This window comes from Vipera ursinii, assembly GCF_947247035.1.
Source record: "Vipera ursinii genome assembly, chromosome: 5".
Taxonomy (NCBI): domain Eukaryota; kingdom Metazoa; phylum Chordata; class Lepidosauria; order Squamata; family Viperidae; genus Vipera; species Vipera ursinii.
Window position 1 is genome coordinate 36,755,673 of NC_139518.1, and position 15,041 is coordinate 36,770,713.

Sequence of the window (15,041 nt, forward strand, 5' to 3'; positions counted from 1 at the left end):
TCTTTTGAATATTTCAGCCATTTTCCTTTTCAGATTGTTCTTCAATTGGATCATTACATTGCAGAAGCTCTTGTAGAGATAGAAAGGTTTGCATGTGGAATGGATTGAAAGAAAAGAGAATGAAAGCTGTTTACCAAATTGCCCTTTAGAGAGGAGCTCTGATCACAATCCTAAGATCTCTCTTTCCCAGGAATGGCATAAAGCATTACTGTACTTCTCCCGTTAGTCATCCTGAATGAAGACTAATCGAAACTCTTCTTGACTATTTTAAAATACCTTTATCTTAATATGAATAAAATATTTTGCTATTTGATGATTCTGGGTAGCCAGTCTAGAAGTCTCTTACCAGTCTTTTTCTAGCATATGTGAGATTTTACAACCTGCTAAGAAAGCATTTTGTATTATCCACAAGATAATCCCTGGTTAATATTTTCACATACCACTTTAATTCTGCTGGCAGGTTAGTAGAATTAAGGAAAATGGGCTTTGCGAATGGATCCGTGAAACTGCTTTTCACACACTGTAAGGTATTTTTTCAATAGTCACCCTGTAGTAAACACCCTATAGAGGTAGATCAGGTGAAAGAACCAACACAACAATATACCTTGTATTTTCTCTTTGACACACTGAATCAAGTGAACATTTTCCCCTAGTCTTCTAAGTGTATTGACTTCCAGATAGCAATTTTTATCCAAGAATTTGCTTTCTTTTCACAGTAGTAGCCCAAATTAGTAAACACCTGGAATAGGACTTTTTGTTCAGATGTAATAGAACTATGTTAAAAGGTGTACCAGTATAACAAACTTCATTGTGAGATGAAACTGCATTATTCAGACACCAGATCTATTTAAAAATAGTGTTCCAAGGCCTATGGACAAGTTATAAAGCTGGGGGATCATAATTAAGTGATTTTTAATTACTTAATAATTAAGTTTACCATGAAATTAAATTCATATTACATTTTCAAGGGCTAATGATTCCAACAAAATAAACAAATAGTTACAGTCAGTGCTTTTTTTGTAAAAGAAAAAGGTGCTGGAACTCACACATGTCATACAACCCGCCTTGCCTACCCTACAAGGTTCTATCCAAAAAAGGTGCCAGAACTCCGTTCTGAGTGTTCTATGAGAAAAAAAGCCCTGGTTACAGTATAATAATGTTAATAGTAATGTTAATAAGGGAATGTTTCTACCATAAACACCTTCTATAAATTTAGGCTAGGTCTCTAGATTGCAAAGCATTGTTCTTTTGGAAGGCCACAGTTTCTGAGAGCAAAAGCTTGAAAGACATACCATAACAGATTTTTGCCTTTTCATAATATCACAAAACCTTTCTCAACATGTCTTCGGGGGATCAGGTTGGGGAAGGCTGGAATTGGCCCTTAGGCTCAAACTAGATTGATGTGACAGACCCATCTGTTAAAACAGATGGTGGATTACCCCACAGCCCCTCTCCCTCCTCCCACTCCTTTATCCCCCGTGGAATTCCTCTGTGTCTTTGGCAGAAGAAATTGCTGCTTGAAGGAAAGAGTGTGGGAGGATGAACCAGGTTTTCTCATGCTCCATCAGCACACTTCCTTTTGGCCTAGGTTTTGAGGTAAACTTCAAAAGAAAGATAATATGTTGTTCTACACAGTGGAGAAATATAAATCCAATAAAAATTCTAAATCATCCCTCAATGGATTTTTTTTTCATTCCGAAGTTCTGTCAATATTTTTAATAAAGGAGAGAGTGAAGATGAGTACACCTACTCCTCCTAGAGTGCAGAGTGCAACAGACTCCAAGGCCCATCTGCTTGGGGAAAGGGGGGGCTGTGAGTGCAAGGGGGCAGTTTTGCAGGTCCACATCCCAAAATCCTCCCCCCTCCAATGAGGACAGAGAAAGATCTTACTCCCAGAGCCAGTGAGAGGCTTGCTTAATTTGACTGTATGTCAGATCTGTGCAAGGGAGCAGCTCTTTGTTAGTCTCTCAGGGAGGCTTAGTTGACGCTTTATATAAATTGGATTTTGTCTTCCTTGAATAAAAATAGGATGGGGGAAAAAGATGAATACACCAATTCCTTCTTCCCCTCATCAGTCTGGCCCTCATCATCCTACCAAGCTCTTTATGTGATGTAGGATCCTGGAATTTCCACATCAGCCAGCCAACCAGTCCTGAACCTTAGAACAGAGGAACTTCAGAAAACTTTTATGGAATCTTCTTTTCTAAATCAAAAAGGAGATAACTGCATATAAGAAGTGGTTATCACATAGAAATATTTTTATTGATAATATTGTTACAGATTTATTCTGTACACATACGTCCACACACATACACAGAGAAATTTCTGGTGGATCTGTAAACACATTCCCTTCAACTTAATTGACTTGAGCAAGCAGTTGGAGGAAAATAAATACCACTTCAGTATAGAGCATGGGTCAGCAACCCGCGGCTCCGGAGCCGCATGCTGTGGTTCCCAGCCGCCTGGTGCACGCGCACCTCTTCAAATGGGCAGTGGTGCACGCATACCTCTCCAAACCTTTGGAGAGGTGCGCGCGCACCTCCACGCGAACGGGCAGCGGCGCCGTTCTTTGGGAAAGCTGCCGCAGCCCGTTTGCAGAGCTGCCACCTTCCTCCGAACGCAGTAGCTCTGCAAACGGGCCGTTGCGCAACCGGTTCCATCATACATTTAAAAAATGGCAACCGTGCGCATCCGCGCATGCGCAAAAAAAACGTTTTGCACATGCACAAAACGTTTTTTGCGCATGCGCGTGCATGGATGCACGCACGCGCGGCTCCCACTTTTTTGTGTGTGTGATGGAACCGGTTCCCAGTGGCTCTTTCCTTTTTTCAGGTTGCCGACCCCTGGTATAGAGGATTATAGTACAATTCTCATTTTATTTATTTTTTTTTTTATTTTTTTATTTTAATTCCATTTATATCCCGCCCTTCTCCGAAGACTCAGGGCGGCTTACAAGCTTAGCAGTAGCCTTCATTCTATGTATATGCCTGCTTATTAGGGCTTTCATACACCCCCCAAGCGGCATTATTACAAAGTCAGCTTAATTGCCCCCAACAATCTGGGTCCTCATTTTACCTACCTCGGAAGGATGGAAGGCTGAGTCAACCTTGAGCCTGGTGGGATGCGAACCTGCACTAATTGCAGGCAGCTGGTGTTACTTAAGGAGGCATTAGCCCACTGCTCCACCAAGGCTCTTCTTTCATTGTCACACTCTATCCAGATGTCTTTTTTCCTCATGAAGGATCCACTAGTTTTCTGTTTGTTTTTAAGGTGGAGGATAAGTATATGTCAAGCAACAATTCTTGGATTATTAATAATTTTGCAACACGGGTGTTGTAACAGTTAGAATTCTCCTTTTATGCTGTGGATTGCGACTGACCATAGAGCAAGGAGAACATAAGCCTTAGTCTTGTTTTCGCTACCATCATTTAGGTAGATTAAATACATCAATCCAGTTTTATTAAGGATTATTTATTACCACATTAATTTAATTCTCTCTCTTCTCCCCACACACAACTCACAAAGGCATGTCAGTGCATATCTCAATTTAGACCATAATTAGACAATATTGGCCGGTGATAGCTTTCATAAAATGTAAAAGATAGCACTATAGGTGTGTTTGTTGCTTTCCATTAGACACTAAAATCCAGCATATCCCTGTACTTTCCATTTTCATTTTGTTTTGTATACTATCAGCCTGCCTCCAGAGGTGGTGAATGCTCCAACACTGGAGGTTTTTAAGAAGAGACTAGACAGCCATTTGCCTGAAATGGTATAAGGTTTCCTGCCTGAGCAGGGGGTTGGATTAGATGACCTCCAAGGTCCCTTCCAACTTATTATTATTATTATTATTATTATTATTATTATTATTATTATTATTATTATTATTATTATTTCTGTGTATATGTCTAATTCCCTGTCTTCACGTTTTATAGAATTTATCAAAATATGAAGCTTTTAAAATCAAGACAAATCACTCTACAATAGATAAAAAGTCTAAACTAATCCCTAATTCAATGGAGATTGTACTCATCATTAAAGATTCTGACCTTTGTGTGTCCTTGATGGATAAAAATAAGTTGTTAATGAATTTCTTTTGAATGAGTTGATTATAACTTAGCATATTTAAAGTATAAACGATTGTAGTCACATTAATTTAAATGAGCATACCTATGAATAACTAAGTCTGAATAATTATAGTTAGCCCTTAATACAAGAGCTGGTATTGTACTGTCTGCTTATGTATTTATCTGAGAAATGAGTAAATTCTATTTTCATATCACTTACTAAATCTGCAAACTGCAGAGCTTCCTGGCATATTGTAAAATGTAAAAAAATGTTTATCAACATAAATTATATCAAATCTAGATGACATACTACTCTGATTTCCTATGAGATAATTATTTAAAAAGAGAAATAATTCAAAGGATTGTCTAGTTGATGTAAGCAACCTCTAGTTGATATCCTACTTATCTGTATTATTTATTCATTTATTCTAGAGTATAACGTGCATATTTCTTATGAGCAAAGAGATTATTTATCAGGATACTCACACAAACCTAAACAAGTCCTTAACCATAACCACTTTATAATATGGCTCTTGGAAAATACGTCTTTAATATTCCTCAATTAAAGGTTTGATAAAAGCTTGTTGGAACACATCTGAATGAATGAGATACCCCACCAAAGAAAATTTAGCTCTCTAAAATTCCTGCTGAATGGGATCAGAAAGAATAATAATAAATCAAATTATAAAAAAGTAATGCTATTTTAGTAATGCATTTGCTACCAATAATTCAATTCTGCCCCATCTTGGGAAATTCATAAACCAAAAAGTGGTTGAAGGCCCAATGAAATTAAATTAAATTAAATTTTCTTTGAATATCTGAAAGGAATGAGAAGGCTGTATAGATGTTAGGGGTAAAGAATTCCACAGTATGGGAACTGCCACACAGAAGCTCATGGCAGTTTAGATACAAGGGTAGACCTAATCAAGACATGTTTATCTACTTGTTGCCTTGATAATGGATCTGCCCTCTCTGAGTTTAGGTTTAGTTTAGTTTAGTTTAGGTCATCCTCTACTTTCGGTCTCTTAGTAAACTTACCAGAGAAATATTCTCAATAGATGGATAGATTCAACCCTGGCAGGATGGTGCTTGATATAATGAAAGCCAGCTGGGTGACTTTGGGCTAGTCACTCTCACTCAGCCCAACTCACCTAACAGGCTGTTGTTTGGAGGAAAATAGGAGAAGGAAGGAATATTATGCATGTTTTGCCGCCTTTATTTATAAAAATAATAAAGACAAGATATAAAAATCTAAATAAATAATTCAGTGCTGTGTTAGCATCAAATTTTATTAGTAACATATAGCAGATAACCAAGATAACAATGTTAGGAGAGTTGTTACCATGCTTTGGCTGGATTGATTTACCAGTAATCTCACTATACATATTCAGGATCAGCTGTAATTGTTGCATTACCACTAAAGGCTACTCCAGAATGCATTATAGTAATCCAGCAGCTTGGTATCCAGCAGGTAGCATCTGAGTCTAGTGGAGTTGGGGAGCCAATAGAATTTAATAAATAAATAAATAAATAGCTAAATAATGAATTCCAATACCTGTCTGTCCCAGTCCCGTGTAAAGTGTAACATCAGGCAGAATTTTATTTAACTACAGCCACCAGAAGGAGCCCCAAATTACACATCGACTCTTTTGGGTGGAATACTTCCCCATCCAAATTAACTACCAAGACCAACATTCCTGGACATTGTTGATGGACAACTCAGTCTTGGAGGCACTTAATTTGAGTTAATTTTGCCCCATTCAAAATCTGACAAACTCTGGACACCGGTTCAAGATTTCTATGGTATCTCCAGCCTGACCCAAAGCAGTAAGGTACAACAATGTGTCATCAGCTTAGTAATGACAGGTCCATCCTCCCTTATGATATGTTCAGCATATAGATTAAATAAATAAGGAGATAGTATGCAACCTTATCTCCAATGAGACAATTTGGAGTCAGTCTGTTTGCCATATTCCATCTAGAACAGGGTGGTTTTTTTAGGTTTTTCATGATGATAATGAAATGTTCTTGGATATCTACTTTTCTGAGCAGATTCCACAGTGTGACATAGTTAATACAGTCATGGTCTTTCTATAATCAATGAGCTACATATTTATTTCTTTTGGTATTCTGTGGCTTTCTCAGTTATCTGTCTCTTATTTTTCTGCCTTTTCTAAAACCAGTTTGAACATCTGGCGTCTGCTTTTCCATGTAATTTCTAAGTTATATTGGATAATCCTAAGTATTACTTTACTAGCATGTGAAATTAAGAATAATGAGTGATAGTTTGCACATTATGTTACGTCTCCTGACTTTGGTATTGATGTCTAAACTGTCCTAGTCCAATCTGTTGGTTGTTGTACCATTATGCAGATTTGCTGGTGTCACTTAGTTAGAATATTTACACATTCTGAAACTATTCAGTGAGTTCCTGTTGTTTTCCAACTTGGTAATAATTGGAATGCTAATCTAACTTTATCTTCAAGTACAATAATTTACTATAAATTTCATTATCTAATTCTATTTGTAAATTGTCATCTCTTTTGTCAAGAATGTAGTAGATTCCTTACATTATTGATCCTATTTGAATCAGTTCTTTTCTGTCCATCCTTTAATATGCAGATTTGTTGTTGGAACTTCCTTTGATAGTTACAATTCTTTTAGAAGGCTTTCCTTGTTTATCCATGTCTGTTTCCATCTTTGGTGTCTTTACATTCTAATATTGTTTCTTGTATCTTCTAATGACTCTCTTAAATTCTGTAAGTTTTTTCTGAGATCATTGTCTTTCTTGGCTTTGGGTTCTTTTCTTGACAATTTCCACCATCTGTTCTGATTTCCAGCTTACTTTCTTCTGTCTATTGATCTTTGGCAGTCTCTTTTCCATTCATTCTTAACTTCTTTGATTTCATTCCATAGTTCCTCTGGTTCCTTACTAGTGAAGTTCAGGACTTCAAAGCAATTCCTGGTGATCTTGAAAATAGCCAGCATATGTTCAAGATCATACTGTAGAAATTGGATAGCTTTGTTCTTCTGCTTTAGTTTGATTTGGAACTTGCACATGATCTACTCTACAGCCAGTTCTTAGGTATGATTTTGTTATTATAACTGAACATTTCCAATTCCTTGTACCAAAATATCCAAGTACAGTCCATTTTATTTATTCTTTATACAGTACTTTCGGATAATCTGATCCAGTTTCATTGTTATGCTAATGATATGTCTATTGGTCTTTTGTGATCTTTGATACCAACATGTGATGACTCATGGCAGAGTATTTTAGCAACATTTCCTTTTTGAGACAGTCTCAAAAACACCTTACAAAAGTTTGAAATAATGACAATGAATTATGCATATACACTATAATTATGAAAACCCAAGTTTTTCCACTCCCTGGAATAGCCTTTCGTACCCCCAGTTGGGAACTCCTGCTTTATAGATATCTTATTAGTGTAGCAGTTAAGGCATCAGGCTAAAAGCAGGAGGCAGTGAGTTCTAGTCCTGCCTTAGGCACAAAACCTGCTGGGTGGTCATGGGCCAGTCACTTTCTTTCAGCCCTAGGAAGGAGGCAATGGCAAACCACTTGTGAAAAACTTTGCCAAGAAAACTGCAAGGATTTGTCCAGGCAGTCTCCAAGAATTGCACATGACTGAACAGAAGGAAAAAAAAGATTTTAGAACCATTGCTGGCAACTGTAACATTTATGTGCTTGTTTCTTTATTGTTCTGGCCTTTTTTAAATTGGCAAAACATCAAAGAAATAATTGTAGAGTAACTTACAAGTTCTATGCATTCAGACCTGAATATTTCAGAAAACAAGGTTTTTAGGGATTTTGAAATGTTTCATTTTGAAAAGTAGTTCTACTCTGAAATTAAGTGGGCTATGCCCAAGGATTTCATATAAGAAACAAATTAGGTCTCTACTTAATGGATTTAGTTTTAAAATTTATATAGATTTTCTCTACACATGCACAAAAATACTTTTTCTCTTTTGAATACTGTGTTGTATTTTAGGTTACATGTTGTGTTTTATAATTGTTATATATGCCCTTAAGAAATAGTTGTTTGTTTGTTTTTAAGGTCCCTCTGAGCCAATATTGCAATCGCGCTATTATGAAGTTGATGTATTGTGCACACTGCCGGGGCATGTCAAACATTAAACCATGTAATAGCTATTGCCGTAATGTCTTGAAGGGCTGCCTGGGCAATCATGCTGACCTGGACACTGAATGGAAGAATATGATTGGTAAGATCTATAGATGTTTGCCTGAAAAAAATCCTTTCACTGACATTTTTTGCAGAGTTCTTGTTTTTCCTTTTAGTTAACTGATGCAAAGTTGGAGATCAATTGAAATATGCATTAGAGGAATATTTTCAATATCTCTGAAGCATCACTTCTTCCTTTAGATGAGCCTTATCCAATATTATTCTCCATATGTTTTGGAACTCCATAGATCCCATAACAGATTATGAGTCTTTCAAGTTTAGCATATGTACTGTAGAAGACACCAGGATATAGAAGTTCAAAGTATACATCAGTATCACAGACTGGATGATTTTAAGCAGTTAAAAAATTAATAATGACCTCAGAAAAGATGGTTTTTTTATCAATGAGTAAAAAGTTCAGTCACCTTCAAATTGAATTGTATTTCTAGTAAACTACATGGACACTTTCATGTAAAAAAGTTTTAAAACTGAACAATGGTTCTCAGGCTTAATTATAAAATTTTGTTTTGTATTCTTAGATTTATTACATCACTTTATCCTTATGACTTCTTTTTCTGACTATCAGGATCTAAACTGATCAATTGATTGAATGTTTTCGAGCCAGCATTGAGTCTTAATGACACCCACGTAGATAGATTTATTTCATGATGATCTGTGTCTCAAGTCCTTCAGGTTTTCCATAAGTACGTCCATTGCCATTTTAATTGAAGCCATCCACCATTACAGACTTCTCAAGAGACCTACAGTTTTGCATAATGTGTCCAAAATAGGACAGGTTGAGCCTAGTCATGTGTGCCTTGAATGAGAATGCTGCATTGATATGTTTGATGATCCATTTGTTTAGTTGGTTCATTGTCTGTAGCATTCTTGCAAGTTTTTTCTAGAACCAAAGTTCAAAAGCGTCAGTACGTTTCCAATCCTCCCTCTTTAAAATCCAACTTTTCTTACATAAAGTATCACAGCAAATGCCATTGTTTGCAGTACTCTGATCTTCATAGGTATAGGTAAATCATGGTATCTGAATATCTAGGATATAAGTAAATATGTAAAATATTCCATTGATATATATTGCATTTTCAATATTGGTTATAGTAATTACAAAAAGACTGTCTCAGATGGTTTGTTTGATATGCTTCTTAATCAGTATCTTTTTATTCTTTTCCCCAATAGATTCATTACTGTTGGTGGCTGATCGTTTTGATGGACCATCTAATGTAGACATTGTAATAGGTACAATTCATGCTAGGATTGCTGAAGCCATTTCAAACATGCAAGAAAACAAAGAATCTATAACAGCCAAGGTAAGAGCTAAATTATGAAGTTCAGAATATAACTTTGCCTCTTATATATTTAATTGCTTGCATTTTTCTTATTCCTCACCCCCCACACCCACCCACCTTCATGGTATTTCCTGTAAACCAGGGGGGTCAAACTGCTGGCCCACGGGCCGAACGTTTCACGAAGAAACTACGACCACCCCATTGCCGGCAATGGGAGAAAAGTTCCGATACGTCGCGCAATGTCACATGACATCCCGAGTTTGACATATCTGCTGTAAACCATTACCTAAGCATGCCAAGTGACTCATACCCCAGATATTTTTAGCCAGTGACATTCAATGAAAAGTTACCAAGAAAAGATTCCATTGTTTCTACTAATAAAAAATACACTTGTTATGCTCACGATTCTTCAGTGCTCAATAGATGGAATGCCACTTGTACTGTAATACAAGAATTATTAAACCCAAGACTTCCAGTTTTGCATCATAGCGACGCAGCCAAGGGATTGCCAGCGGACCCTAAATGGGTCTAAAGTCACCCCGGAGACGCAATGAAGAAGGAGGGTGGTTGATCCATTTGATCCGAGGGAAGCCCTTCAAACCAACAGGAGAAAAGCTAGCTGCACTCCAGTGACTAACCCAAGCTACTGGCATCCGAAGTCCAAAAGCACCAACTAAGAACAACTGTGAACAGTGTGTTTGGAACTGGGTGAAAATATCGATCTTCTCTTCTCTATTTTGAAACTGATTTCCTGGAAAAGATCTCCAAGAAGCAAAATAATCTTCCAAAAGTGAGAAGGAAGGGGATTATAACCCCTCCCTTCCATAGATGGAGGCGGCAATTTAATTTTCACGGGGGACAGAAATACATTGAAATGGATTAATGTAAAGCTATAATATGGATAAAACTGAAAATTATGGAAATTGTTAAGATTTTCCATTTGAAAGAATATTGATGAAAATACAAGAAAATAATCTTTTTGTTTTAAAAGTTTGAACATAAATAGTTACTAACATCTAGTGGTAGATCAGAGTATAGAACTACAGCTGCTTTGGCTCAGAAATTGGCAAGATGCCCAGAAACAGACCACAACTTGTTCCTTTGATCCTCAGTGACTCTTAGCTAAATAGAGAACAGCTGAGAATAGAGGGAGAAAAATACACTGGGTTTTGCAGAATGAGAAATACAATTGTTATAAAAACTGCTGACCTTCTTGGGTTATAAACACTTAATGAGTTGTGATATTTAAGGTTGAAAATCATTTACAGAGAAAGAAGAACCTTGACTCTTGGGTTATTGTTCTAGGGGGGAAATTACTGGATTGTTTTTAAGTGGTTGAATATTTTGGTTTGTAACCTTGGCTGGTTGATAATTGTAGGATCCCTGAGCAGAAGAACCATTATAAAATATAGGTGCTAGTGATGGATTGACAACTGAAAATGCATTGGACTATAAAGACTATACATAAAGATAAGAATTATATAAGACTTTGGTGTTTGGAACTTAAGATTGGTTGGTTTGATGAAATTGGAGGTTGCATACCCAACCAAAAGTGGCAGGAAACCACACTCAATATTCTTTTCTAAAATCCCCTATATGGAATATCAGAGATCTGCAGGAGCAATACTTCAAGACAAGACAAATACCTTCCAGGAGGAAATGCACATTATGTTGCAATTAATTCAAATGATAATTGTTTCAAATTATAATAAGATTAAAAATAATTTTGATGATATAAATGAGCATATCCTTGACCTAAACTCACAATTGAAAAACTCTCAGAAAATGATGATAAAGAATGAACAAGTAAATCAAACAATAGAACTAAAACCAGAGGAAAGTGATCCAAAGATAGAGGCTATAAACGAAGAAAATCACAGCTTAATACAAAGAAAAACCTGCAAAACTGTTATAATATTGGAAATGAAAAAGACATTCTATTTTTCAGGACTTCAGAACAAATCTGAGATAAGAAAGAAGTTCCAATGAAATGGATTATAGAGCTGTCAGGAGAACCTAGAGTTTGGGAGACAAAAAATGAAAAGAGAAATTGAGGGAGAAGTAAAGTGGAAGCTTCCTAACAAATATAAAGGGTGAAACTCCCCCTCAAAAGCGCTTCACTCAATTTGTCCTTCCCATTCTTAACAACACTCATAAAAATACAGGAAGAATCCCCTGGCAAGCTGAACACACTGATTCAGAAAGCTGCTAGGCAAAAGAAGAAGGCGAGAGCCAGACCCAAGAGAGATGATTTGACCTAGCAGATGGAGTACTACATGACTAAACGCCTGTTTGAATATGGTTTAAAAAATGGTTAAATTTGGGGTATGAATGGGTTCTATAGTAAGAGAGATGGGACTTATAAGTAGTGTAGTATTTTCTTGTGATATGGAAAATGTAAAAATATTGGGATGATTTAAATGAATGAAACATTTTGGATACTTAAATTAAACAATTTTGAGAAAATTATAACTGACAAGAAATGTACTGACTACTGAGGGGAAATTAAAATTAAATAAGAATAGGCAAGAGCCAGATTTAAGACAGTTGATTTGATCTACTAGGTCAGTGGTTGTGAACCTATGGAACATATGCCAGAGGTGGCACACAGAGCCCTCTCTATGGGCACGCGCCATCGCCTCAGCACACGTGGCCTCTAAAAGTTCGCTATCACTGGCCTGCCAGCCCGGAGCCACTGTTGGGGAGGTGCCCTCTCTCCCTCCCTGCAGCAGTGCAGCTGCGCCTCACTTATGGGTGGGTAGGGCAGGGCCTCGTGGAGAAGGAGGAGCTTGTCTCTTCATGAAAAGCTGCAGCTGCGCTTGGCGGACAACTTGTGGGAGCCCGACCTTGTTGCGCTAGCCATGTGGTTGCTGTTCCCCTTGCTGCGCCTGCTGCTCCAGCGGTGCCTCCAAACAGCTGCCGTCCTCCAGTGAGTCTTCTTCCTGGTGCTGGGTGAGGATGAGATGTGCTGGCGGCAGCAAACTTAGCTGTGTCACAGGGGAGGTCACAGGAGAGGCAGCGCTGGCCAGCGGTCATGGCCAGTGTGGGGTGGCAGGCCGATGGCCGTGAAGGAAGCCCAAGGCAGGGACAGGCAGGCAGTTATGATGCCCAGCTTGGCTCTTGTGGGTGGTGGCTTGCCTTGCTTCATGTGGGGCTGCTTTCCCAAACCCTGACTGCTTCAGCCGTGCAGAGCGCCGCCACTTCCTCTCAGCTGGGGCTATCCACAGGTAGGAGCAGCTGGAGTGGTGGGCTTCTAAGCCTACTCAGAGTGCCACAGCTGCCACTGCTTGGGGCTGGCAAAGCGGAGGAGAGGGTCACCCACTGCCTCTCTCATAGCCCAGTGCTGCCTGGGGCTTTACGTGATGCTGCTCAAGGACGGCTGGCTGCTGGAGCTTGGCTATGTGGCCTGGCTCTACCTGGACTGGGAGATGCCATCTCATAGGAGGCACCGCTCTGCCTTGGCCATCTGGCGATACTTCCGGGATTATTTCCCCATCACAGTGAGCAGAGGAACTGGGAGGCTCCCGCTGCTAGCAGGGGCGGCGGGGCCTGGCAGGACACCCACTTTCTCCATTCGGTAGGCGCCGGCTCCACCAACACGGCCCTGTGAGAACGCGGGGCTCAAAGTCGTGCTGGAACTTCTTGGGAAGAACCACCCAAGTGTGGTGGGGGTCGCCCTCCTTTAAGTGCACGGCCTAAAGCTCATCTCCTCCACCATTGTCAAGGGGATGTTGCTGCATAGCCGCCCTTCCAGCAATGCCATCCTTTCTCTGCCCCCTTGGTCAGAAAGTATTAGCTCTTTTTAGACTTTTATTTTTATTTTAAGCTTTTATTATCCCCTGCCATCTGCAGCTGACTCTGGTCCCCATCTTCCAGGAAGCAGCCACTCCCCTGCCCCCATTGACACCACCCAAACTGCATGCACCCCTTTCACTGCACAGGGCTACTGTTACTGGTGTCGCTATTGATAACCACTCCACGCACACATGCACGCATCAGCTGGCCTACCGCTTCCATGTCTCCATTGCTAGGCCATCAGTCCCACCCACCCCCGCCACAGTCTCAACGGAAGCAGGATGTTTGGCACCTTGAGAGCAGAGGGTGGGGCTGGAAAAGATCTGGCCAGGTGTGGGAGTAGGCGTGCACTCTTCTTTTTGAGAAGTTTCTCTCCGAATGCTCGTAATTCCACATTGCCAGACCACGTATGAAGGCACATGCAGGCTCATCTCAGGAGAGGCTTGCCTACGTGGGAGGTGGGAAAGTTTAGGCAATGGCACCTCCGTCCTGCCCCCTGCTTTGCCTCACGCCACAGGATGAGCCTCTTGCCCATTGCCCCACCCACCAGAGACCCCCTGGATCTCCCCCAACCCTGCTCGGCACCCACAGGCATTCCTCTCCACGAGCAACATTGAGCTGGCCATGCCACCCAGTCTGCTGTGACCACCATAGCCATGCCCACCCAATGGGCCACACCCATCCGGCAATAAATAAGTGGGTTTTGGGTTGCAGTTTGGGCACTTGGTCTATAAAAGGTTCACCATCACTGTACTAGATGGAGTACCATAAGATTAAACACCTTTTTGGATATGGTTAAAAGAATGGTTAAATTTTGGATATGAATGGGTTTTATAGCAAGAGAGATAGGATTTATAAGTAGTATATCTTTTATGATATGGGAAATGTAAAAATATTGGGTTGATTTAAGTGAATGAAATGTTTTGGATATTTAAACATAATCAATTTTGAAAAAAATTATAACTGACAAGAAATGTTTTAAATACTGAGGGGAAATTAAACTTAAATAAGAATTCTGAGAACAGGACCTATAGAGATTTATATAAGATGATTTTTTGCAAATGCAACTGTAATATAAGCTGATTAGAAAAGACGCTACATACTGATGCTATTGTTATTCACATAAATACTAGAAAAATGTTTATATTCAATTTTGTATTAAAAGTACTAAGAACTATATTTTCTCAATGTTGGTAAAAGGAGTACACTATTGGGAGAAGAGAAGATCAAGGAAATCTATTCCTAGTTAGTATGTTGATTATGAAATCATAGAAATTAATTATTATTGATTATTGTTAAATATATGAACCAGACAACACATTGTTTACCAAGTACTAAAGATTGTTATTCCCCCAAAAAATCAATAAAATATATTTTAAAAAAAGAATTATTAAACCCCAGACCTGTCATCTTTAATTTGTATGTGTTGGCTGGAATGTGTCTCCTTCCCAATATAAGAGTGAGCTCATTTCTCCTGAGACATTCATCTGTCTCTTCCTCATCACCTTTGATTTCCAAACATTTGTCCTATCTCTGTTCCTAAGCAGAGTGTGATATTTTAGCCCAGCATAAAATAAATTTGCTCCATTGCAAATCCAAAAATGGCAGCTTCCCTTCCAATTGACCCTGATATGAACAACATGCTCATTTCAATGGAATTCAATGGAACCGCATCT

The 15,041-nt window shown here is 38.9% G+C and overlaps 1 protein-coding gene across 2 annotated transcripts in view; it reads left to right on the forward strand.

The window, feature by feature from the left end:
• The window catches only part of GPC1 (glypican 1), a 215,309-nt gene that overhangs the window by 189,461 nt on the left and 10,807 nt on the right, over positions 1–15,041 (forward strand). For both annotated transcript variants that reach the window (XM_083363616.1, XM_083363617.1), the window contains exons 4-5: positions 8,144–8,309; positions 9,461–9,591. In XM_083363616.1, the coding sequence (XP_083219742.1) occupies positions 8,144–8,309; positions 9,461–9,591 (297 nt within the window). The remainder of the gene's footprint in view (positions 1–8,143; positions 8,310–9,460; positions 9,592–15,041) is intronic.